The 27,475-nt window shown below is 43.4% G+C and overlaps 1 protein-coding gene across 1 annotated transcript in view; it reads left to right on the top strand.

Annotated features, from left to right (window-relative positions):
* The window catches only part of KAT2B (lysine acetyltransferase 2B), a gene marked incomplete at both ends in the record, with an annotated part of 102,549 nt that overhangs the window by 36,886 nt on the left and 38,188 nt on the right, over positions 1 to 27,475 (top strand). The window contains 3 exons of the mRNA XM_079705371.1: positions 13,505 to 13,650; positions 18,703 to 18,795; positions 20,074 to 20,255. Coding sequence (XP_079561497.1) covers positions 13,505 to 13,650; positions 18,703 to 18,795; positions 20,074 to 20,255 — 421 coding nt within the window. The remainder of the gene's footprint in view (positions 1 to 13,504; positions 13,651 to 18,702; positions 18,796 to 20,073; positions 20,256 to 27,475) is intronic.

The raw sequence follows: 27,475 nt of genomic DNA, 5'->3' as shown, positions 1-27,475 counted from the left end.
CTTTCTCAAAGAAAAGCCAACTTTGTTCCCTTTTATATTTCTTAACAAGCTTTGAAAACAAGTACCCTTATTTGACAATACATAATCGAGAATGGAAAAAAAGGGTACATATCCTTTGACCTGACAAATCCATGCCAGAAAGTTAACATAAATATAAATTAAGATGTGCCTTCAGATTAAAAGGACAGCTATTAGCCGCATAGCACAGGGAGATCAGCTCGGTGCTTTGTGACTGCCTGGAGTGGTGGGATAGGGAGGGCGGGAGGGAGACGCAAAAGGGAGGGGACATGGGAACATATGTATATGTATAACTGATTAAATTTGTTAATAAAAAAAAAAGATAAAAGGACAGCTATTATAGCCATATTCATGATATTAAATAAACTAGAAACAATCTAAATATCCCAATGGAGGAGATCCTTGGTTGAATTATGAAAATATATATTATGAAATTCAATATGGCTGTTAACAAAAGATGTGTTTTCCAGCATGGAATGATATTCTTAATGTATTATTAATGAAAAAAGCATGTCAGAAAGCAGCTTAATTGGAGGACTAAATGACAGGATCCACCAGCGCAAGTTCAAATCCTTGCTCAACAGCCAGTAGCTGTGAGTTGCGGCATATTATGTAATCAGCCTGGCCCTCCAGTTTTTCAGTTCTGAAATGGAGTTAATAATAGTATTTACCTCATGGGAGCGTCGTGAGGATTAAGTGAATGAACGCCTATCAGAATTTTAGCACAATACCTGGAAGATTAATGTGTTCTTATTACTCTTATTAGGGTTCTTTACTTCAAACAACAGATGGGAACTCTGTCCAGTTTGAATGAGAAAACCATATTCATAAGAAGAGTACTGGTCGCTTACACAAGCCGGAAACACAGGGAAACCTGGTATCAGGTCCTGGGATCCCAGCTGCAGGAATTCATGGGCCTTCTGTCCAGGACCCTGTATGATTCAGGTCCATTAACCTCTGTCCCTGGGAGTATTGGTTCAGGCTTCAAATCCTCAGAGGAGGGGCTGATTAGTGTGGTATCTGTCACTCGCCCAGCCTTCAATTTCACCCTGTGAGAACTACCCGGAAGGTGGTCATTTCCAAATGCAGGGCTGCTGACTTGAGAACAGCTCCATGAGGATAATCTCATTTCTTTAGGGTAGATAATATTTTAATACATACGAACAGGAGATGATCTGGAAAGATATGTGTTGCATTGCTGACAATGATTTTCTCAGGGTATTGGGGTTGTAGGCGTTTTAAAAATATTTTCCCCCTGTCGGTTCCTTTCTCTTCTCTATTCAGTTTGCTTTCTTAGAATTGGGATGTCTGCATATTTTCAAGTGCTCTTGGAATTACTGCCCGAATGCCATAGATTATTTATGGGTCTTAGTGCAGGGGCTTGAGAAAACTTTGTCCTCTTCTAGAAGGAGGATTATGCCTCCTCCCCAACCCCTTTTTTTAAAGACCCTCCCCCTTTTTTTTTTTTTGGCCGGGCCGCAAGGCTTGCGGGATCTTTGTTCCCTGACCAGAGATTCAACCTGGTCCCCCAGCAGTGGGAGCCTGGAGTCCTAACCACTGGACTGCCAGGGAATTCCCTTTAAAAATTTTTATTGTGGAAGCTTGCACATATGTATCAAGGTAGGAAGAATCATTTAATAAACAGCCTTGTATCCATCAGCCAGCTTTAACAATGATTAACATTTGACAATTTCCCTCCCCACTTTTTTTTTTTTTTGCCAGGCATCTTTTCTTTTTCCTGCACATGACTTCTTAAATATTACCAACAAAGTAGAGGTTGGGGTCTAGGGAATTCTGAATTCTGGCCAGTGTCATGCAAGCTTGAATTCTCAAAAACATTTTGATTTGTATGCACTGTGCTATTTTCACAGTTACAATTCTGAGTATGATGAATTTAGATCCTACAATATATGTAGTGTTCTTGGACTTGTCAAAACAAAACACTCAGGCGTATCGATTGAGATGGTGTCTGTTCTGTTGATTTGCTGTTGGGTGTCCTTTGGCTCAGCCATACACGGTCTTTTGACAGTGAGCTCTGGTTTCACGCGGTCTCCTGACAGCGACTTGCATCCCAGGCGTCCTTGGCCTGCCTTAATTTGATACCCTTGTGTGTCTCCTGTGTGTCAAACGCAGGGCTACTGCAGGCTGATGGACTGATTAAATAGAAAGAACATTTGGGCAGGAGTTAGAAACTAACAATTCTACGCCTGGCTTGGCAGTTTACCAGTCCCGTAACCGCTTTGCTGTTCAGTATCTTCATCCACAGAATGCAATTGTTAGTCTAGACCTACGCTGTCTAATACTATAGCCACTTGCTACATTTGGCTATTGAGCCCTTGAATTGTAGCTGCTCTAGATTGAGATGAGCTGTAGGTGTGAAACACAGGTCAGATTTTGAAAGCTTAGTATGAAAAAAAAGGTGAGATATCTCATTAATTTTGATTACATGTTGAAATGATAATATTTTGGCTATTTTGGGTTAATAAAATGTATTATTCAAATCAATTTCACCTGTTTCTTTTTTCAGTGTTGCTACTGGAAAACTTAAAATTACATGTGTGGCTTGCATTATATATCTACTGGATAGTGCCGGCCTAGAACATTCTGCTCCATTCTCTGAAATTATTTGATATTTGGGATTGGTATAAGTACATTCAGTTTATAAAAATTTGGCGAAGGATACTAACAAAGTACTTCATTTGGCCCAAACATGTCTCCTTACTTTAGTATTAATCAAAATTTCTTATTTTGGGACTGCTTGTTTAAATAGCAACCTCCTTTTATGACCAGGACAGTAGGAAACACCATTGTGATCAAAACACAATTGGAATTTTTGTTGTCATTTTGGAGTCCATTGTTCTGAACTGTGCCTGAACATAGTATGAAATTTGACTATTGATCATTTTTTGCAGTTTTAGGAAGGTTTCTGATTTTTTTTCCTTTTTTTTAATTTAATTTTTTTAAATTTTTGGCTGCATTGGGTCTTCGTTGCTGCGCGCGGGCTTTCTCTAGTTGTGGCGAGCAGTGGCTACTCTTCGTTGCGATATGTGGGCTTCACTTTGCAGTGGCTTCTCTTGTTGCGGAGCACGGGCTCTAGGCGCATGGGTTTCAGTAGTTGCAGCATGTGGGCTCAGTAGTTGTGGCTCGCGGGCTCTAGAGCGCAGGCTCAGTAGTTGTGGCGCATGGGCTTAGCTGCTCCATGGCATGTGGGATCTTCCCAGACCAGGGATCAAACCGGTGTCCCTTGCATTGGCAGGCAGATTCTTAACCACTGCGCCACCAGGGAAGTCCCGGTTTCTGATTGTTTTTTAATGTCATCAGTTTTTTTTCTGATACACACATATATTTAAACATCACAGAAGTGGAAATTGGTATATATTCCTATGGTTACCTCTGCTTACCTGCTTATTTACGGTAGAAACTTTCCAAGGAAAGTAAAGACCAGCATAAACAGTTACACCAGAGCTTATTTCTTGAACAGTATGAAGTATCTTACCAGTATTTTTCTCATGGACTATTGATCCAACATCTCTTCTCTGGCTTTGCCGCATTTGCAAACCCCTTCACCCATTTACACATGTCCTGGGCAGATACCAAGTGACAGAAGTATGGGGCCCGGCCAGCACACAGACACAGCCGCCTGGGTCAGGTCTGCATATTCCTCTTGGCTGGGGTCCTCTGTTTTTCTACACGGGCTTCAGAGTTGTCAGGACCTGTGAGTCTGGTACAGCCGCAGTTAGGGGATAAACCTGGTAGCATTTTTCGTGCTCACCTGATGCAGGTTGTTACTTTTCCCTGTGCTCCTCGGGCCTCGAAGTCCTGTGGATGTTGTCTGAGTGCACCTCCCGCCAGCTCCGCCTGGATTCAGGCTGCTTCTCTGCCTTCTGTGGTCGCACCTGCAGCAGCACCTGGAGGCCCCGTTTCCATGCTTGCGCACCTGGCTTCCCAAGAAAGCACTAGCAACCTAATGTGGTCACATCCTCCTGCTTCAGCCCACTGGGCGGCCTCTCATTCTCAGGATGAAGGCCCACTTCAGCTGGGCGTGCGAGGTGGGTCAGGCCTTTCCTCCTCCTGGGTTGCATTTTGGTCCCTGGGCTGCTCCACCTTCTCTGAAGGGTCTGCACACTTTCTCCCACCTCTGCCTTGGATGTGGAGGTGCACAGCACCTGCCATGCCTCTCCTTCTTTCTCTGCTGGGGGAACCCTACTCACCTCCAAGGCCTGACTATCCCAGCCCTTGGCACAGACAATAAAGGACTTCCTGGAGCTGCACTGCAGTGTTCCTGGTTGTATAACGATAGTTCTCTATACACCCTTATTGGTTTTCTATACTGGACTGAGATGAAGGACTGACTTTTTCTCTAGTTCCTAATACATTTAGTTCCTTGGATGTAATTGGATTGTTTCTTCATTAGTAGATATCCATTACATTTAGTAATACTAAAGAGACGGCTGGTTGCATTTATTTGCGGAGGAGGTTTCATGGTTTATGATGGGTACCTGCCCTGTGCAACATAGTAGCCACCTGTGGCTGCTCGAGTTGAAATGTGCTGCCCTTGGAAAATGCACACCAATTTTGAAGGCTTAGTATGAGAAAAGAATGTAAAATATTTTTAATATTGAGTACATGTTGAAATAATTTAGTATATATTAGGTTAGATAAAATATATTAAAATGAATTTCACCTATTTCTTTTTACCTTTTTTGAAGTGGTTACTAGGGACTACCCTCATGGTCCAGTGGTTAGGACTCCTTGCGTCCACTGCCGGGGGCCCGGGTTCAATTCCTAGTCGGGGAACAAAGATCCCATAAGCGGCGTGGAGCGGCCAAAAGAAATTAAAAAAAATAAAATAAGTGTTTCTTGACCATCTATTATAAGAAAAAATAAAGTGGTTACTAGAGTATTTAAAAGTGTATATGTGGCTCACATCATATTTCTGTTGGACTGAACTCTCCTAAGGTTCTTACTCTTAAACTACCCTTTTTCTTCATTCCAGATTGAGATTACTAAAGGTGAAACCACTTTTTTTTTTTTTGCGGTACGCGGGCCTCTCACTGCTGTGGCCTCTCCCGTTGTGGAGCACAGGCTCTGGACGCGCAGGCTCAGCGGCCATGGTCATGGGCCCAGCCGCTCCATGGCACGTGGGATCCTCCCGGACTGGGTCACGAACCCGCGTCCCCTGCATCGGCAGGCGAACTCTCAACCACTGCGCCACCAGGAAAGCCCTGAAACCACTTTTATTTATTTAATTTAAAAAATTCCTTTTAAAAAATTTATTTTTTATTGAAGTATAGATGATTTACAATGTCGAGTTAGTTTCAGGTGTACAGCAAAGTGATTCAGTTTATCTATCCTTTTTCAGATTCTTTTCCATTTTAGGAAACTACTGTTAAATTATAAGCCTTTTACACATAGTCAATTCAGAAGCTTTCATTGAAAGACTTCATTTGACCTCTTCTAGCCTTGACCTCAAATTCCCATGAACAAAAACTGTATTTGAACAGCTCACAGATCCTACAGATGCTGTGCCGTTTGCTTTCTTTCCGGTCCAGAGGAGCGGAGCTGTGGTAGCAGCCTGCCCAGCAGCCGCCTGTTCCCGCCGCAGGGCGTGTGAGGACTGGCAGGCTGTCCGCAGGAGAAGTGCAGGACAGATCTACGGGGCCAGAGCTGAGTGAGTGAAGGTCACAGCCTGCAGTGACAGTGCGTTTCCTGTTCCCAGTAAGGCCACAGCTGCACTGTGATTCCTGGCAGCAGGTTTTGGCAGGTCGCTCTGGCACCCTGGGTGTTTGCAAGTCTGACTCAGCCCTGCGGGATGGTAGGGTCCACCCTGCTGGGAGGTGCAAGGTGGTGGCCGCCCAGTCCTTGACGCACCACGTCCCCCGCATCCCCCTGCGCCCCCATGCCCTGGACACTGTGGGCAACAGCGCTGAGCAGAAGGGAGCTTTTCCCACAAGTCAAGAGTTGGCCATTCTTGGGTAATTATATGGATGCTTTGTACCAGGCTCTTGGAAGTCAATTTGAAATGAAAGTAGGGTCCTTTTACATTTGATTATCAAATTCTAGATGGAAGAATGATTTTTTTTTTTTTTTTTTTTTTGTGGTATGTGGGCCTCTCCCTGTTGTGGCCTCTCCCGTTGTGGAGCACAGGCTCCGGACATGCAGGCTCAGTGACCATGGCTCATGGGCCCAGCCGCTCCGCGGCATGTGGGATCCTCCCGGACCGGGGCACGAACCCGCGTCCCCTGCATCGGCAGGCGTACTCTCAACCACTGCGCCACCAGGGAAGCCCAAGAATGATTTTTTTTAAAAAACTATTTATTTGGAAATAATTTCAAACTTACAGAAAAGTCATGAGAATAGTAACAAGGAGCATCCCATGTATCTTTTGCCCAGATTTACCTCTTGGTAACATTTTGCCCTATTTGCTTTGTCATTTGCTCTCATATGTGTGTTTGTGTGTGCGTGCATGTGCACACACACACAGATGCACACACAGACTGATATCATATATATGAGTCTGTGCGTCTTTGTGTATTTGTATGTATTATACTTTTTTCCTGGGCCATATGAGAATAAGTTGCATTTACATCATGGTTTTTTCCTCTTAAATACATAAGTATGTATTTCCTAAATTTAAGGATATTCTTTTTTTTTTTTTTAATTTTTAATTTTTTTGGCCACACCTCACTGCATGCAAGATCTTAGTTCCCCGGCCAGGGATCAAACCTGGACCACGGCAGTGAAAGCGCCAAGTCCCAACCACAGGACCGCCAGGGAATTCCCAGATACTCTTTTACATAACCTCAGTTTAGTTACCAACTTCAGTAAATATTAACATTAATGTAATACTTAATCTACTGCTTGTAGTCCAGTCTTATAGTTGACCCCAAAATGTCTTTTAGAGCGTATTTTCCTCTCCATTAAGCACCCAGTCTAGAATTACGTATGTATTTAGTTGTCATGTGAACGGAAAACAGTGAGTCTTCTCACACCCAGCACTTCCGGAAGGCTTCTGACACCAGATGTGCAGGTTTTTCCACACTGAGTGGTTCTCCAGCTCTCCATCAGACACTGACTGGGTGTCCTGCGACTTAACTGGATTCTGATACTATCTGCCTGTAGTTAGCACAGACCCCACAGGGTAAGGGTTCAGATGCCGATCTCAAGTTCAGGTCCTGACCCGTGCTTCTGACCGATCGGCTGTATATCAGAGGTTCCTACGGCCCCCTCGTCGAGTTGGATGATTTTCTAGAGTGGCTCACAGTTCTCAGGAAAACAGTTTACTTACTAGATTTCTGGCTTTTTATAAAAAGAATACAAGTCAGGAACAGCCAGATGGAAGAGATGCACAGAGCAGGGTGGGGTGGAAAGAGCCCAAAGCTCCTCTGCTGTGTCCAAGAGAGCTGCCCTCCCAGCACCTCCAGGCTTCAACTACTGGAACCTTCACATGCCCTTCGGTTAGGGGTTTTAACGGAGGTCTTGTTTACATAGGCATAGTGATTGATTAGTGATTAGCTCAGCCTCCAGACCCCCTTCTCTCCTGGGGAGGTGGAGGGGGCTGGCTGAGTTCCAACCTTCTCATCACTGGTTTGGTTCCCCTGGCAACCAGTCCCCATCAGTAGGGGCTTTCCAAAAGTCCATTCACAGAAGCTCAGGTGTGGTGGAAAGGGACAGGTTAGGAATAACAACAGACACTCCTTTCACCTTTACTTATGAAATTCCAAGAGTTTTGGAAAGTTTGCTAGGAAACTGTGCTAGGAAAGGGGACAAAGACCAAATATATGTTTCTTTATATAAATCACAACATCACAGCCGGCCTCTTTAGTCTTCTTTGACATGGAACAGTTCCTCTGCCTTTTTTTTCTTTTTTTTTGGTCTTTTATGATATTGATGTTTCAGTGGAGGAATGTTTTAAATGTTAAGAACAAACCTGTTGAAGAGCTAGGAGAAAATACATTTTTGTCATCTTTTGGTTTTGTGGGAAAGACCTTTGCAAGCAAGACCTTAAAGAAATGCCAGACATAGATTTGACTTTCTGAAAAATGTAAAATTCCTATATAATCAAACCACAACCTAACAAACAAAAACCCCAATGAAATCCAGGAGGTAGACAGAAAGCTCTTTCAAGCAATTAGAAAAAGACCCACATCCTAAAAAAGCAGGCAGAGGGCATGAATAGGTAGCGCACAAAAGAACAAATACAAATGGCCAGTAACATGAAAAACAAACAACTCCAAGGGCGTTCCAGGGAATGCAAATCAAAACAGTGGGGGACCCTGATTAATTTTCAAAAGACTGATGAAATGACTGAGCATGATTCTTCACTGTTAGCAAGCATGGGGAAAAGGGTATTCTAGCACACTGCTGATATGATGGACATGGATGCAAACTTTATTGGGAAGATACATTAGGGAACATGTATCAAAGCTTTAAATAGCATTGACTCAGTGTTATGAGTTCTGTGGCCGAGTAACTGCTACAGATTTGTACATTGTAGTTTACAGATTTTTATTATTATTATTATTATTTTGCGGTACGCGGGCCTCTCACTGTCGCGGCCACTCCCGTTGTGGAACATAGGCTCCGGACGCGCAGGCTCAGCGGCCATGGCTCACGGGCCCAGCCACTCCGCGGCATGTGGGATCTTCCCGGACCGGGGCACGAACCCGTGTCCCCTGTATCGGCAGGCGGACTCTCAACCACTAAGCCACCAGGGAAGCCCGATTTTTATATTTTTAATATATGCCTCCAGGCTTGTAAATAATATAGGCATATCTCTTCAAGAAAATATGCTTTTGGTTCATCGAAGGGAGCTTATTTGCATCAAAAAGGTTTCTTTGGAAAACATTAAGAGGTTTTTTGTGTTTTCGTTTTTTTTTCAGTAGTAAGTGGCTTTTTTAGTTAAATACGAGTTCAGTAAGTAGTTTCACTTTACAGTTAGAGTGACGTGTATCTGGGTGTTGGCGTGACGTGGTGTTGACTCTGGGGTCTATCTAATTCTGCTCAGCAGCCCCCAAGAGTCAGGAGATGTCTCTGGATTTGGTGGAGGTGGGGTTGATGAGGACAGTGGGGCTTTAGGGAGACTCCCATGGCAGCAGAGCAGTCTGGGGGTTGGTTTTTTTTTTTTTTTTTTTTTTTTGCGGTACGTGGGCCTCTCACTGTTGTGGCCTCTCCCGTTACGGAGCACAGGCTCTGGACGTGCAGGCTCAGCGGCCATGGCTCACGGGCCTAGTCGCTCCGCGGCATGTGGGATCTTCCCGGACCGGGGCACGAACCTGTGTCCCCTGCATCGGCAGGCGGACTCTCAACCACTGCGCCACCAGGGAAGCCCTGGGGGTTGTTTTGTGCCGTGGGCTTGAGATCCCAGTGATCACAAAGGTAGGGGTGGGAAAGCTCAGCTGCGTCCGTCCGGTGGTGGCACTGGTTGGGGGATGAAGGACAGTGAAGGAGTGAGTGCCGGGCTCCTTGGCAAGAGGGAGTTGCTGTTTTGAGGATGGCCTTGAGGAGTTTAATCCTGGAGTCAGGTTTGCCAGGATGGTGGTGCACTGGTTTGTTGGGATGGTGAAGTGGTGAGGTAGGGTGTGGGGATGGATGATTCGGTTTGGAGGAGACGTTAGCTGGTGTTGTGAGTTTGGTGAGAGGGAAAAACTGAGTGCTAGATGCTCAGGGACTGAAAAGGAGTGTTGGTGAAACGGGCCCATGCTTGGAGAGCCTGAGAACGGGGCAGGCGCAGACGACTAAGCATTGATGCAGTGTGGTCGAATCTGCCCGTGCCGGCTTTCTCACTATACGGAAGCTTCTCTTTCATGGCAACTTGTCCAGAGCTGCTTTTTTCCTTCTCAAGTAGATGGTCCACTCCCTCTGTTTTCATCTGATCTTTCCCCTACCTCACCTCATCATTCATTCTAGGAAGCTTAACCCTTTTCGTGCACTGTCATCCTTCTGCCTCGGTATAGCTCCCTTCACCCACCGACCCACCCTTCCTTTATTCTTGGAGGAAGATTCCTCCCCTCTCGGCTCTGAGCGACACCCCCATTTGTCCAGCACAGCCTCGCCCTTCCTCCCTCTGGGAACCTGCAGCTTCGTTTCCATTTCCCCGTATCTCCAGCTCTAGTCCTCTCTACTTGGGGTCAGACACAGAGCTTGGAGGAGAGATCATGGATTTCCTTATGTGCAGAATCAGAAGGAAATGGACCTCCTCAGGTCTCATGTCTTAAGCATTTTAAGTTTTATCTAGTCTCCTCTTCAGAATTTCGTGGTTTTCAAACCATGCAGCTTAGAGCCCCAACAAGGGGAGGGGATGCTGGGCCCCACCCAGCTCCCACCCCATTTTGAAAACTGGAGCTTCCAACCGCTGTTTCAACCTCTGTTTAGAAAGAGCAACTCTTTCTAAATTCTGATTAAGGATTTATCTGGGCAAAGCGTTTGTGGCTTAAAGAAAGTGAACCACTGGTTTCAAAAATGAATCATGGCGTATACTTCTACGAGTTAAAGCCACTATATGTTAGCACCTTAATTAGACTGTTTCATATTTTGGAGAATCTGAAGGCATTTATATTATATTGGAGACTGATTGGTTTCATAACTTAACACTGGAAAGAGATTAAAACATTACAAGACCAAAACAGTCTTAAATAAAATTGTTTCTGTAAATAAGTGACATAAAAATTTTGACCTACTTGTCAGAATAAGGCCTGTCTTCCAAAGGCTTCGGACTAACCTCAAAGAAAATTTTGCATTCCTGAGAAAACAAGATGATCCAGCCAATGTTCTACCTAAAAGGGCATCTATTAGAAAGTGATAAAGCCACATATTGTAGAGCCAAATAGAAAGTAATAGATTTGAATACTGACGTTCGTGTGCACATAATGTAGTAATACTGTGTGGGCGCTGTCAAGTTGAGATGTATCTGTGGATGTATCTGTGGTACCTAAGGCAGACCTCACCAAATTTCCTTCCTCCCCTCTTCCCTGTTAGAAACGCTGTCTAGAGGTGCACGCCCGTGCACATGTAGGTGTGTGCACACCTACGCTCATCACCAGTGGCCGGTGACTTGGGCCCTTTCCTCTGCCTTTCCATTGCTTTTCTTCATTAGAAAGGAATGAAAGGTGGGTGGCCTCTGCCCCTCTAACTTGAACCCCTTTAATCTGGCTTCCTCATGGACGTGTGGAAGGCCCACCCTCTTGGTATGTAATCCTCTTACCTCTCTGAAAATGCTTTTGATCGGACATCTTCGTTTGAGGTCCCACAGACGCAGAGTCAAAGACAAGGATTTGAGTGCAAGTCCTAGTTTATTTGGGATGGAGGTAGGGGTGTGGGAAAGTGAGACCAGGAGGAGAAGGTGGCCAATATGGGTGCATTATTAAGCCAGTTCCCGCTGTGGGCAACAGGTGGGTAATTCTGTGGGGAAGATGTGAGAGCTGGTCTGGAGCACTTAGCTCAGAGTTATTCCCCCCCGAGGGGCGAGGCATCTGGGGTCTTTATACACTAACTTGAAGGCTGCTCTTGAGGGGCGTGTAGGTGGGAGAGCAGATTATGGTGACAGGAGGGAACAGAGCTGCTGGCAGTTGGAGGCCAGGAGAGGTGGTAAGGGAAGGGGATCTGGGTGGGGTACCAGCTGCGTTCTCTATCCCAGACTTCGGACTGGGCTTCATGGTTTGGTCTCTGGAGTAGCCTGACCCATGCTTGACACCTGGATTGTTCCTCGAGAATCTTTAGTTCCATTTCCCTTTAAAAAGGCAAGGAAAAGCTTACCCTTCTCCATAGTTTAATCTTTCTTTAGAAGTCATCTCAAGCGCTTCTAGGTCCAACCATTTTCAGTCAACATACCTGAGAGGATCGCTCTTGAAGGGCAGTGCCTATTAGCACAGTGAGCATAGTGATTACTTCTGGGGACACAGACCTGAGAGCCACGGTCCCGCCCAAGGTGCTCCTGGGCTCCTGGTTGGGTATTGGATGGCTTACCTAGAGAGAGTCCCTTTCAAGTGAAAGGACCTTGAAGTGAATCACCTAATAATCCAAAAAATGTGTGTGGGTGCTTCAGAATTTGGGTCAAACATCCTTTGCTTTCAGACCCCAGCTCTGCCTTGCTGGCCAGTTGACATTGGAGGAAACAGCATTCAGTCTCTGTGAGCCTCAGTTTCCTTAACTGTAAAATGGGGCTACTCATCCCTACTTCATAGGATTATTTTGAGGATAAAACATGTTCATCTTGAAAAATGGGCTGGATTTGGGAAGAAGAGAGGACAGGGGTGTGGGAGGGGAGGAGGGTGATGGATATGCCACTTAACGATAGTGAGGCAACTGAATAAAGGTAGGAAAGGTGGGTTTCGAGCGTGACCGTGCAGGACATTGAATCACAAACTCAGACAGGCCTTGGGGCTTTGCTGCAGAGACAGTGAGGTTTCACTGCATCTCAGGAGGGCTGAGGAAAAGGGCCTTCATTCAGTTTTTACTGATACTCTTTTTTGGTTTTTCCTGATATGTGATATTCTTGGCCACCAGAACTGTTCACAGGACTTAGAGCTAAACCTTTAGGGAGCCTGGTTTTGGGGTCCTTCTGAACCCGCAGTCCTCAAATCCTGGATCCAGCCTATAGGACCACAGGGCCCTCTTGGTACGATGAAAATCAGCTTATATGGAAACATATAAGAATTTAACACTGTCGTACCCAGACTTGGTGCCAACAAGTTCCAGATCTTAAAACCGTACATTAGCCGCTGGTCATTTTCAGCGTTGGAGGGGGAGGTTCGTGCTTGACAAGTTGGTGGTCTCTTACAATTATAAGTCGATTTTGTGTGAAGATATCAGTCTTATAGGGGTTCAGAAAGTTCCTCTATTGACAGTGCAGTTTGATGGGTTGACATTCCAGAAGGTTCCTGGGAGAGGATGTTCTATTTTATTTTATTATTATTATTTTTAAAATTTATTTATTTTTGGCTGCGTTGGCTCTTTGTTGCTGCGCGCGGGCTTTCTCTCTAGTTGCGGCCAGCAGGGGCTACTCTTTGTTGCGGTGCATGGGCTTCTCATCGTGGTGGCTTCTCTTGTTGTGGCGCAACGGGCTCTAGGCGCGCAGGCTTCAGTAGTTGTGGCACACAGGCTCAGTAGTTGTGGCTCGCAGGCTCTAGAGTGCAGGCTCAGTAGTTGTGGCGCACGGGCTTTGTTGCTCCGCGGCATGTGAGATCTTCCTGGACCAGGGCTCGAACCCATGTACCTTGCATTGGCAGGCAGATTCTTAACCACTTTGCCACCAGGGAAGTCCCATTTTTATTTTATTTTTTATTTTATTTTTATTTTTTGGCTGCGCCACTTGGCTTGTGGGATCCTAGTTCCCCAGCCAGGGATCAAACTCGGGCCCTCTGCAGTGAAAGCACGGAGTCCTAACCAATGGACCACCAGAGAATTCCCGAATGTTCCATTTTAAAATGGAGACTGTTGGTGGTTTCCATCTACTTCTCACCTGTGTTCCTTTGATCTTTATCTTAAGCCGCTCACGTTTCCCACCTGGAGAATGTGTCAGAGGAAGAAATGAACAGACTCCTGGGAATCGTGTTGGATGTGGAATATCTCTTTACCTGTGTCCACAAGGAAGAAGATGCAGATACCAAACAAGTTTATTTCTACCTATTCAAGGTGAGACTTCCACATTTTGAAGGGCTTTTCTTCTTTCTCTCACTGTTCAAATGTGCTCATTATCCGTGGGCCAGGTCACGTGGGAACGCTCTCAGCTTAGATACATCTGGCCGTCGGGTTTGCAGAAGCATGTGTTTCTCCGTGAGGGACTCTCTAAAATGACCCACTGTACTCTGAACACATCACTCTCCTCGAGAGCCTTCCTACTTGTACACAGAGTTGAATATCTTTATGTGCTTATAGATTTCTTTCCATTGCCTATCCATCCATCCAACAAGGACTTACCACACACCTGCTGTATGCATGGTGCTCGTGTAGGCATGAGGGATGGATCAGTGGGCAAAACAAAGTCCTTGCCCTCATGGAGTTTACATTTCAGTAAGAGAGGCAGACAATCAACAAGTCAATAGTATGTTTGCAGGTGGTGATAAGTGCTGTGAAGAGAGACAAAGCAGGGTAAGTGGCATCGGAATGGCAGGGATGCTGGGGGCTGCGGCGACATGGTACTAAGGAAGAGCAGTTGGGAAAGGCCTGTCTGCGATGACAGTTGAGCAGAAACCACAGCGGGGGCGTGAGAGCCACCCCTGAAAAGGGCCGGGGAAGCGCCTTCCAGGCAGGGGCGTGTAGACCATGTTCCGAGTGAGCTGGGTGTGACGCCCAGCATGGTGGGGCCCAGGCGGCAGGGGGAGGCAGGAGAAGTGGCTGGAGGGATGCTGCTAAGACCTCGACTCTTCAAGGGGAGGAATCAAGAATTTCCAGATTTGTTTTGGCATCTTACTGCTGTTCTCTGTGCCTGTTGACACCCGTCACCTAGCACTGCTGCCACTCCCCGCCGCTGCCTCTTCATGGCTCTGCCTCAGCTCCATTGGGTCCCAGCCCCTCGTTTCCCACTGATATGGGTCTCCCCACGCTGGTGATGGCATCAGGACTGACAGATGGGGGAGGGAAACCGGGGGTGGGAAAATGGAGAGAGGAAATTCAGGTTGCCAAAAATAGATTCACAAAGGAGGCCGACAGAAGGAATAATTTAAAAAGCCCCAGAACCTGCTACTGAAGGCACTGTTGATTATGTTGTATTGTGTAACCCTTATAAGGATCTCTAAAAACAAAAACAAAACCCAAAACACTCCCCTTCCCCTCGGGGCTTATAGCCAGGAAAAGTTTGCTTCTCCTAATGGGGGTTGGGCTTCATTTTATATGACAAGGAGAGATCCATTTTCCTTTGAGTTTCCTCTTTTGCTTTGGCTGCTAGGAACCTCAGAGCAAGTTTTATACCCAATTCTTAGAACGCTGGTGAGGGCAGAGGGGTCTGAATTTACTTGAAATATGTAATTTTCCCTTTTCCCCTTTTATTAACTTTTGTTTTTTATTGTACTACTGGGGTTTTGGGGGTCGATGGGGGACAGGAGTGGCAGAGGGAATTACACTTTCAACTTTTGGAGTCACGTGGGGCTATTAACACCAAAACGGTAAATGTTGGGGCGGGGTGTAGGGGGAGGGAGGAAAAGGCAAGGGAGAGAGACCACAGCCATTAGCAGGCGCCGGGCTGCTCCAGGTGACAACTTGTTGACATGACCGTGAGGCCTGAGTCATCTGGACTGAACCCTGGCAGGTTCATACTGTTTAGAGCTTCTTTGGAAAAATGCCTTAGTTGAAGGAAAACAACGTCTGCATGACTGCAGCTATTATTTGTCTTGGAACTCAGCTCCCTGGCGGGCGGTTCCTCACCGCCCTGCTGGAAGGGAAGGTTTCCATCCTGTCGGCCTCCTCTAGGTTCTGTTTATAACCAACCAACAGGCCAGAAAACACTGCTCCGCTTTGAAGTATGTTTTCTCTCTCCCTTTCTTACCTCTCTCATCTTTAGCCATGCAAATATCTTTGCTCTTGAGAACAAAATCCAAAATATTCAGCATTCTCCCCTCTCCTCCCCCAAAGTCATTCTTCGGGCAAATAAGTTATAAATCATCCGTTTCTTAGTTTTGGAAAAGCAGTTCCTGTGTCTCTTATGTCTCCATAATTAAATTAAATTAAAATGTTATTGTGCATTTTAGTAGCATTTTGGAAGCTTCTGCCTTAGAGGTTGAAAATGAACTCGGTGAAAAGCTGCTTCCTGAAGCTCATTTTATCCTAGTGCTTGTCAGCGTGGTTCTGGAGCTCAGCTAGCTGGGTTCCAATCCTGGCTTCATCACTTAGTGAATGTGACCTCAGGCAAGTCGCGTTTCCTTATCTATAGACAATGATAGCACCTACTTGAAGAGGTTGTTAGGAGGATTAATGAGGTAATACAGATAAAGAACCACTGAGAGTGCCTGGCAAAAGTCAGGAAGCAAATGCTCGCTGCTATTATTAAAGTCTTCGTATATGCCTATTTATCCCAGCTTCATCCTTTTGTAGACGAAGAAGCGGAGATTCGACATCTCCCCAGTTCATCCGTCTACCTCCAAATTGAAACCCCTCAGTGGGTCAAGTTCCCAAATGGTCTTACTTTAACTGGACAAAAAAGTAGGCAGCCAGAATTATTTGTATCTAGATTTGATGATCAGTCTTTTTATATCCTTAGAAACACATACAACAACTTATCATTATGGCACCTTTATTTTTGTAAAGATGGGCATGATACATTGATAAGATCAGCAAATACTACATGTGAATAATTTATATGGCACCTCTAGAAGGAAATGAGGCCCTTATAAGACCCAGCTCAGGGGGCACACAGGGTGTTCTTCAACCTTGGGGGTTCGTCTATTTCCACTAACTCCTGGGAGAAAGTTTGCCATGTTTTGTTTCTATTGAAAAGGCAATCAGTGGAGAAAGGAGAGAAAGATGTAAATAAATGTGTAATCAATAAATAAATATGTAATAAATAAATGAATAAATGAGTGAGTGAATGAATGAATGCATGGTCGTATATCATAACTGGCCCATGTGTAAAGGTTACTGAAGGTTCAAGCAAAGGTTGAAGGTAAAGAATTTCAAGATCAAATTTATTTTCAAACTAGGTCCTAATGAGTGGTTCCACATTCTTTTTCCTCTCTGATATTTGCTCTTTGAGGGCTTTAAAATCCAATGGCAGGGATTAGGAGCAACGTTTTTGTTTTATGGGCGTTGAGATGCCAGAACACTTGGCCCGCATTCTGTGGATGGAGAGGAAATGAAAAAAGACCTCAACAGTGAAAGTTGCCAATTGAGAGCCCTACGGAATTCCTTCCCGAAGAGCCTGGGCCCTGGATTATGTGTGCGACACACAGCCGTCACACACAGCCCCTGCGTACACAGTGGACCTCGGCTTTTCAGGGGTTTAAATCAGGCCATCCAGAGCATGAGCACACCTGCAGTGGCCTGGATGGGCGTGTGCAGAGGGTGCAGTGTCCACCAGCCTTTGGGTCAGCAGAAGGCATGAACAGAGTGGGGAAGGGTGAGTGAGCAGGAAAGGTGTGTGGTGCGCTGCTCTGTGCTCCCGGCTGCCCAGAAAATGAAAAGTGTTTAGCTTCTCACAGCTCTGGTCATGGGTGTGAAGGCAAATTGCGTTACCTGGTAGTCACCCATGTTGTTGATCTAAGGATTTACTAACATGTAATTAAGATAAATAGAATATGGTAGCTTCCCTTCGAAGGCTGTGTCTGTGTGTGTCTGTGTGTGTGTCTGAGAGAGAGAGAGAGAGAGAGAGAGAGAGAGAGAGAGAGAGAGAGAGAGACTGTGTATTTTATAGAAAAACCTAAGCTTAAAATGTCTCAAAATAAGATGTTAAAATGAATTCCCTGGTGGTCCAGTGGAATTCATTCCACTGCAGGGGGGCGCGGATTTAATCCCTGGTCAGGGAACTAAGATTTTTCTTTAGCACGTCACGATTGCAGCGGGCATGCCGAAGGCACCGCCAAAAACAAAAAGACAAAAACAAACAAACAAAAAAGAAAACTAAATTTGTTACTCTTATGTATTACCTTTAATCCACATCTTGGTTGATTAAATATCTTAGGGAAAAAATAACGTCACAGTTTAAATGGGGCTTCTAACCTCCAACTGATGTAGCCTCAACTGTACTGAGCCCTTAACCTCCCTCCAAGGCTGACCTCCTACCTCACCTTCCTGCAAATGCTTTTCCGTCCTCTTGTTGTGTTTCATGTTTGTCCCCCTTCCAGACTCAGTTTATACCCTTCCTCTTCTGTGACATCTTCCCTTGGTAAGGCAGACTTCTGAGCTCTCATCCTCTGGGCTTTATACTGTACTTACTGCCTTTGCAGCTTATTTGGAATTTCTCTTCTGCCAATCTTTTTTTTTTTTTTTTCCTTTTGTATGTGGGAAGACAGCATGGTATGGCCTGGCCCAGCTCCATTATGTGGCCTCTTTTTTTTTTTTTTTGCGGTACGGCATGTGGGATCTTCCCGGACCGGGGCACGAACCCGTGTCCCCTGGATTGGCAGGCAGACTCTCAACCACTGCGCCAACAGGGAAGCCCGCCTCTTTTTTTTTTTTTTTTTTTTTAAGGTTTTGTAATACTTTTATGATAGTATTAGTATTAAGCAAGACAACATTATTAATATTATCTAGAAATATCGTTAAGACTTAAATTCTGATAAAAAGAGGAAGAGTTGACACATTAAGTAAATTAAAATAAAAAAAATTATAAAGACCATAAATAAAGCTAAAAGGCAAACAACAGAATGGGAGAAAATATTTGTAATCTTTTTTCTTTTTCAATTGGGGTATAGTTGTTTTATAGTATTGTGTTAATTTCCACTGTACAGCGAAGTGAAGTAGAGTTCCCTGGGCTATATAGCAAGTTCTCATTAGTAATCTGTTTTATACATATTAGTGTATATATGTTAATCCCAATCTCCCAATTCATTCCATCCCCCTTTTCCCCCCTTGGTGTCCATAAGTTTGTCCTCTATATCTCTGTCTCTATTTCTGCCTTGCAAACCAGTTCATCTGTACCATTTTTCTAGATTAATGTGGCCTTTCCCAGCGAGACTGTAAGCTTGGAGAGTCCCTAGTGTCTGTGTGTGCGTGTGTGACACTGACTGATTTTTTTTTTAAATGATTTCCTTACAGCTCTTGAGAAAGTCTATTTTACAAAGAGGAAAACCTGTGGTTGAAGGCTCTTTGGAGAAGAAACCCCCATTTGAGAAACCTAGCATTGAACAGGTAAAGAGATACAAGAGAAGCCCCTTTTTTTGTGCTTCAAGGCTGAACAGACATTCTCATCTTCATCCTCATTGCTGGCTTAGAGATGTTCAAGTCTGTAGGAATTGTCTTGGGCCCTTTGGATCAGAAGTGAATATTTAATGTAATAAATGATCTAGCTTGTGTCTCTTAGGGTTGCTGAACACTCAGAATTCACTGTGTGTTTGGGAAAGAAAAAAATTAAGTAGAGCATGTAGTTCTCAGAACACATGAAATGGGCTTTTTCTTGGTGTTGATGTTTTAAAATTAAGTCTTTGTCCCTCTGTTTGCACTGTTGAAAAGTCTATTGAGGCGAGGGAATTCAGGAGCAATGTGAAAAACATTGTAAGTCAAGTAAAAAGCACAGAAAAGAAATGAGATTTTGTTTCCAGAAATTGGCTTCCTGGTACATTATGATTCCTGCAAAGAAGCCGAGATTTACTTGGGGAATCTGTTGATATGTATAGACCTTTTCTATTAGGTGTTGTCAGGATCTCTCATCAGTATCAATTTTTTGGCCCATCATTGTTCGCCTAAGTAAATCTCAGATACTCTGGTCTGAATTTCTTGATGAGAATAATTACAGAAGACATGATATCAGAAACAAATAAATGTATTTTATCAGTCAGTTTTTCATAGAAAAAATGTCTTCAATCCCTACGAAATAAGAATTCATTGTTCCTTTATTTGAAATTAAATTAGATGGGAGTGTTCTGAAGAAAGATTAAATTAATCCACAAATCCACAGATTATTTTAAAAGGCCATAATTTTGAATAAGAATTTTCTTTTGGTAGGTTTACTAAAACCGAAAGAGTGATAGTAAAAGTTCAAATTCTGGTGGTTTAGTTCAAAAATTAAAATTTTATGAATGTAAAAACATTATATTTATCTAAGAATCTCATTATATGTGAGCTACTGTGTTGACAGTACAGCAAGAGTTATGCTGCACAATAGCCATATTTTATTGTTTATGGGGTTTTGACTTTTTTGGTCCGTGATTTTGAATTTTTCTTTAGCACATCACGATTGCAGCAGGCATAGAATTGCAACTCACAGCCTCTGTGTCTTGTCACTTTTCATAGACTGTGATCTGAGGCATGATTCCTTCTGGGCATTCCTGTTTTCTAACAGGGAAAAGGAAGAGGTTTTTGTGAATAGAGAAATGTCTTTTCTTTTGCTAATGACCACCAGCGGGGCTGACTATGTGAGTGTTCAGGATTGCACAGCTGCGTGAATAAATTGCCTTTCCTCCTTTTAAGGGTGTGAATAACTTTGTACAGTACAAATTTAGTCACCTGCCATCCAAAGAAAGGCAAACAATAGTTGAGTTGGCAAAAATGTTCCTGAACCGCATCAACTATTGGCATCTGGAGGCTCCATCTCAACGAAGACTGCGATCTCCCAACGATGATATTTCTGGATACAAGGAGAACTATACAAGGTAAGCAGATGGCCAGTTCTTCTTCTTTGTCCCATAAAGTACATTGCAGACATAACATTGCTACCTGCCTCTGCAAGCAGAGGGTTGCCCAGTTATCACGGGATCCATCAGTTAGAGAGAAGGTTTAATTTAACTCCCCAGATTCCTACTCTTCATTAATAGCATGATGTTTTGGAGGGTGAGGGATCCAAATCATCTAGACCTGAACTATTCAATTCGATAGTTGCCAACCACATGTGGTCATTGAGCCCTTGAAGTGTGGCTGGCATGAATGGAGATTTCTAAGATTGTATAAAAAAAGAAAAAAGAATGTCAAGTATTTCATTAATAGTTTAATATTCACCTGTTTCTTTTTACTTTTTTAATGTGAGTTACTGGGAAATTTAAACGTGTGGCTTACATTTACATGTGTGGCTTGCATGGTATTTCTATCGAGCACTGCTGATCTAGATAATTATACTGACTCTGTAATTATTATATAGAGACACGATTAAAAAAAATAAGCAATGACGGTGAATATAATAGTGTTAAAATTTTTTTTTAAAGAAGGAAAGATCACCATAGTCCCAGCAGCATGGTATAAATAGTATCATTATACATATTGTCTTACAGTCATTGTCCCTTTAAATAGATACTTTACATTTGTTAGAATGAAAGAAAATACAAAATTTGCATCCTTTTTGTCCCCCATTCAGACATTTTACTGGTTGTATTATAGTCTGTTGAATTGATGTACTGTAATTTACCTAATCATGTCCCTATTGGTGGACATCAAATATATTCTTGGATTACACATCCAAGAATTACACATTTTTCTAAAGTGGGAATTTATTTTTATTACTTATGACTTGCAGAATAATAGAATTGACTTAAGAGTCATAAACATGGGCCCTACAAAATAGAATGATTTACATTTATTTTTATTTAAGTAAGACAGCGACTTGTATTATCCATTCTGTTCACCTTTTTTATAACTTTTCCCATTTGTATTTTATAGGCACATCAGGCTTGCTTCAGGGTTCCCCCCCACCCCAATTTAAAATAGGCAGTGTTTTTCAACAGCTTGTAAAGACCACTTGTACCCAGGTTATTTTCTGTAACAGCGGATGACAAAGAGGAATGGGTGTAGTTGAAGATAGCTTTTCTCTCTGACCACTGACCTGATTTCATGAGTAAAACCCCCTTTCCCTCTTTTCTTCCCTTTTACAATATATACAATTTGAGTTATGAAGTATTTTATCTTAATAATTGTAAAGATTTACAGATTTCTTCAAAATCAGCTTTTTAAATTATGTCTTCATTTTCACACCTTCATTTCAGAGTTTTATATTAACAGTAGTTCCTATAGTATTGTTACTCCTGTTTATAATGAGTTGAGATAATAGAACGCTCAAAAATATGTGTCTTTTAACTCCATCTGTGAACGACTGACAAAGCTGAATATCTGTGAAAGCCAAACTCCTGAAAATATTTGCCTTTTTGTTTGTTTTTGTCGTTTTTTGGTCTGTCTTTGTTTTTTTTTTTTTCCTTTGGTCGTGCCAGCTTGTGGGATCTTAGTTCCCTGAACAGGGATTGAACCCGTGACCCCTGCAGTGGCAGCATGGAGTTCTAACCACTGGACCGCCAGGGAATTCCCAATATATGCCGCCCTTAAGAGAGGAAAAATTGTTTCATCAAGAAGGAGAATTAATTGTGAAGCAGCACGGGATTTAATGCTGTATTTTAGAAAACAGAATAAAAATACTGTGTAGCACTTGGGAATTACCAAGAAATGGGCAGCACTTATGAATACTCAAGGAGTCGTAAAAAATATAAGTCGAGTTCTGGAATGAGCGATGGGTTTGAACCATGGCTCCATCCCTCCCCAGTTCTGGGTGTGTGTTAGAGCTCTCACCTCGCCTCCTGGACCTTCTGTTTCTTCCTCTGCCCGGTCCCATGGCTGTTGTGTGTCCCCTGAGGTGGCCCGTGCATGGCGTCTGGCGCACAGCACAGGCGCTGGGAAGATGCTAGTCATGCTTTCCCCCCGACACACGCCCTCCAAAACTCAGTCACTGCCAGCGCGCGACTCTTCAGCTGGAGTGTGTGCAGTGGGATGCGAGGGTAGCGATTTGAGGGTCACTTTAGAAAAGGCGCCGAGAGACAGGCGCAGGGTCCTGGCGGGCCCCGCCTCCTCGCCCCAGCCGAGGGCGGAAGGGTGGAGTCCGACGTGGAGAAGGGAAGCGGTGAGGGTTTCGAGTGAGCCTGTCCTGCAACCTGCCGATTTCTAGGCGGGACGGAGATCAGGAGCCTCTGTAAATAATAAATAAGGGAATGAAGGTAAATGTGCCTCCCACCCCCCCACCCCCCCAACCCCGGGCTTCCCCACCACCGCCGTGTTGAGGAAGAGAGGGAAGCAGAGAGGAACAACCTGTGAACATTATCAGAAGCGAGGCTTGTTTCGACCACGTGGGAATTTAAAAAACCACACGCCGCTGCGGCATGGTGTCTCACTGATACCATCTTCTCCAAAATAGGTCCTGTTACAGCCTCAGGCACCACGTGACGTGTCAGTGAACCTCAGGAGCTGGACTGTTAGTTCAGCATGTAATTTACAGCAGTTGTAGCCATTAGGACCGAGGGGCGGGAAACTCGTGGAGTGCACATCAGCATGAAGATGGGGAGAAACAGGATTCTCCGTGGAAGAGAATAGACCCAGAAAACGATTATGTTCCTCACAAAGCTAACCTGTGAGGATCTAGCCAATAAAAAATTAAATGCAGACTGAACAGTAGAACTGCTTAAATTACTTATCCTCTCTGTTCTGACTTAAGGGAAAACGTAAATATTTTATATGTTAAAAATATCTGGTATATTAATGTTAATATACTTAACCTTAATAATTTATATAAGTATATATTAAATATACTTTTATATGTCCCCCATAAATCACTGTGGTGTTGGAAAAAAATCTGGATAAATATTTTGAAATTCCCTGAATTCCATAATGGTGTGCTAATATAATTTCACGAGGAAATAACTGGAAAATAAAGTGTCAAAGGAATACGGCTTCTTACAATACATCTGACCAACAGAATATGCTAAAGGAAAGTGGCAAATAATTAGCCTTAGATTCTCAGTTGTGCAGACCTTCTCAAAATTAGAGGTCATGCCTGTACAGGGGAGATGCATTGTAAGAATACTGAGCAAGTTAGATATAACTAAATTGATTTTGGTGAAACAGTTGTATATAACTACTGCTGTATGAGGTATAGCCTGTCACCATGCTTCCTGGGCATTCATAATTAGGTGTGTAAATCTAGGCAGTATTTATCACAGAGCGTGGAAAGAACAGTGGATTGGTGCTCGGGAGACCTAGCTTCTAGTCTGGTCTCTAAAAGTAACTAGCCTTTAGTTTGGGAGAACTGGGAGAGGTCACTTAATTCCTGAAAACCTTAGGATTTTCAGTCCAGCAAGTAAGTAGGATGACATGGTCTTCTGCAGTCAAGTTCTCCAATTCTATTCACGTTTTAAAGAAAGCAAGGTGGTTGCAAATCACCATGATGCCGTTAAGAAGTCAGAGACAGTTGTTTGAACCATCAGTCAACTGCACGCCCATGCCGTCACCGTTAGGCGTACAAAGATCCCTGAGCTGTCCTTTCACTTCTTTGGAGAAGACCTGAAACCAGTCGTTTAGGTATAATCTTTTCTCCAGGTTAGTCTTTGGGGGAGCGTGTGAGCAGTGACAAGGCACACATTCATTCCCGGTTCCTTCTTTCTGTCTCACCACACACCTGGACTGTGTCATTTACTAGAGCAGTCCCTGAAACACCACACGCTGACTCATCTCCTGTCTTTTCATACTGTGCCCTTACAGATTTATAAAATAAGATTAGTCTTGCAAGTAAAAACAAAACTAAATTACAAAGTAAACTGAAGTCTATAAAAATGATTCTCAGAGGAAATGAATGGCAACCTATTATTTGAAAATTTTTACTAGATAATAATCTATGCTGCCTTCCTCTACTCTGGGGAGAGTGAATGACCTATTAAGCACTTTGGGACAACATTTTATGATTTTATGATAGTATTTATAACCTGTCATTGCCATAGCAGAAAGAGCATCTGTCTTTAAGTAGGGTCTCCGACATCTGTGACCCCTATAGATGGAAATGCTCTTTTAGACACAAAATCAGCACTGCCAAATAGAATATAATATGATCCACAAAAGTGAGCCGCATATGTGATTTAACATTTCCTCATAGCTACATTTAAAAAAATAAACACAGGACATTAATTTTAATAATGTTTTATTCACCCAATATATAAAAATATTATCACTTCACCATGGAATCAGTATGAACAATTATTAATGATGTATTTTACTTTTGTATTTTTGGTACTAAGTCTTCCAAATCCAGTGTGTGTTTTATACTTAAAGCACATTTTTTTTTTTTTTTTTTTGGTGGTACGCGGGCCTCTCACTGCTGTGGCCTCTCCCATTGCGGAGCACAGGCTCCGGATGCACAGGCTCAGCGGCCATGGCTCACGGGCCCACCCGCTCTGCGGTACGTGGGATCTTCCCCGACCGGGGCATGAACCCGTGTCCCCTGCATCGGCAGGCGGACTCTCAACCACTGCACCACCAGGGAAGCCCCTTAAAGCACATTTTAATTCATTCACTAAATTGTAAGTGGTTAAAGATAAATGGGGTTCTACCAAAACAGTAAAGTTTTGTTTAATGGAAAAATATTTCACAGCATTTCCATTTGAAAGTAAATTTTATTTACTTTATTTTAATTTTTTCCTTTATGTATTTTTAAATTTCAGTATAGTTGATTTACAATGGTGTGTTAGTTTCAGGTGTACAGCAGAGTGATTCAGATATATTGATGTATATAAATTTATTCTTTTTCAGATTCTTTTCCATTATGGTTTATCATAGGCTAGTTCCCTGTGCTCTACAGTAGGCCCTTGTTGGTTGAAAGTAAATGTTAAATTGATTAAAATTAAGTTACATTAAAAATTAAGGTCTTCAGGACTTCCCTGGTGGCGCAGTGGTTAATAATCCGCCTGCCAATGCAGGGGACACAGGGTTTGAGCCCTGGTCTGGGAAGACCCCACATGCCGCGGAGCAACTAAGCCCATGTGCCACAACTACTGAGCCTGCGCTCTAGAGCCCGCAAGCCACAACTACTGAGCCTGTGTGCCATGACTACTGAAGCCTGTGTGCCTAGAGCCCGTGCTCCGCAACAAGAGAAGCCACTACAATGAGAAGCTTTTGCACCACAGCAAAGAGTAGCCCCCTCTTGCCGCAAATAGAGAAAGCCCGCACACAACAATGAAGACCCAACGCAGCCAAAAATTAAATAAATAAATTCATTTAAAAAAAAATTAAGCTCTTCAAGAAAACAAACTTATGGTTACCAAAGGGGAAAGGAGTGGGAGGGATAAATTAGGAGTTTGGGATTAACATATACACACTACTATATATAAAACAGATAAATAACAAAGTCCTACTGTATAGCACAGGGAACTATATTCAATATTTTGTAATAACCTATAAGGGAAAAGAATCTGAAAAAGAATTATATATTCACATGTATGTATATACACATATGTGTATATATAAAACTGAATCACTTTGCATCTGAAACTAATATAACATTGTAACCCAACTGTACTTCAATAAAAAAAAAAAGAAGAAGAAAGAAAAAAAATTAAGCTCTTCATTTGTACAAGTGCTGAGTAGTTACACGTGGCTGGTGGCTACTGTATCAGCACAGGTATACCACAGTCTCATCATCATAGAGGCTTTATTGGACAGTACTGGTCTAAATCCTTAAATCCTTATATATCTTCCATTGCAGCAGATTGGACATACTTTTAATATTATTAACATTTATAAACAATCTTATGATAGCCTAAGTCTCATGAAATTGAACTGATAATTATGGCTTGTGATTACATTTGTAGTTTCATAATTAGTTCCCTGGGAGCTGGCCTCCCTTCAACTCCAAATATTTTAACTTCATTTAGTGGCCACAGGCTAACTTCCAGCAAAGATTGTCTTTGAAGGTGATGAATTTCTTTATGAAGTGCCTTATGAATTACAAAATCAGTGAACCTCCTTGCTTTTTCTGCTCCCAAGGTCACTGTTTCTGACTTGACAAGATACAGTGCAGCCCTTAAGATGCCCATCTGGGTATTGTGTCATAAAATGACATTTGGGTGTGAATTATTAGGACAGAAGAGTTGAGAGGAGAACAGAAATAGTAGCAGGGTTTTAAGGTTAATTTTGAATCTAGGTAGATGAACTAACACTAATGAAAGGTTTCTTCCCCAAAGATGAAACAGTCCCACCCCATACACAGGAGAACTAAGAAGTAATACAGAATAAGATAAAAAATAAGTCAAGAAGCATGAGTAAGTGAATCTTGCTTCACTCTTTATTGAGGGGCTGACAGTTCATTGGGGCATCCTTCAGCAGTTTGGGTGCATCGGAGCACGGCCCCCCATCTTAAACAAGATCAGGAAGGCACGCAGGGAGGAGAGGGTTTTATTTGGGGAAAGCAGTCCTGTCCTGGAAGAGGATGTTTGGATCTGCTACCAAGGAGCGGGACCCGGGCAATGAAGCCTCGACCCTTGACCTTGGTCTCTGCTGCCCTCTGTGCCCCACTGTGTGCCCATGTTGCTGGGAATTTCAGGGCTTGCATCTCCGGGAGACCCTGGAGAAGGTGGGTCCGTTGTGGATGGACGCTCATTTTCTAGCTTCTCTTGGCTGAACGAGCTTTCTAAATCATATGCTCTACATAGCCCGTGTGCCCCAGAACTGTGATCAGGTTTCAGGAAAGCCCTGGTTTCCCTCTGAGCCCCGGGAACTCCTCCAGCCCTGTGCAACGCTGAAATGCATTTTTGACTTTGAGTCTGAGTCATTGAAAACGTACCTAAGCAACAGATGGTGGAAGCTCATTACTTCCTGCGTTTTCACTGAGTTTTGAACAGTCTTGAAGATCTTTATCTTCCCACCAAAGCTGTGGAGGTATGTGAATGCTGCGTAGGCATTTTAAAGAAGCCTTAAATTTTACTTAGAGGATTAGATGGGGGAGTTCTGAGTCTTCTGCAAGAGGGACTTCCTCGGTTTCCCCTTTAATTCCTCCTCCTATTTAAAGGATGCTGCAGAATGGAATGATTCTAGTAGAATTGGACCCAAGTGGCTATGGCAGGGTGAGCTAACCTAATTC

The sequence above is a fragment of the Hyperoodon ampullatus genome (assembly GCF_949752795.1).
Source record: "Hyperoodon ampullatus genome assembly, chromosome: 5".
In the NCBI taxonomy this organism is placed as follows: domain Eukaryota; kingdom Metazoa; phylum Chordata; class Mammalia; order Artiodactyla; family Ziphiidae; genus Hyperoodon; species Hyperoodon ampullatus.
Note: the sequence above shows the minus strand (reverse complement) of the source record. Positions and strands in the feature narration are given on the sequence as shown.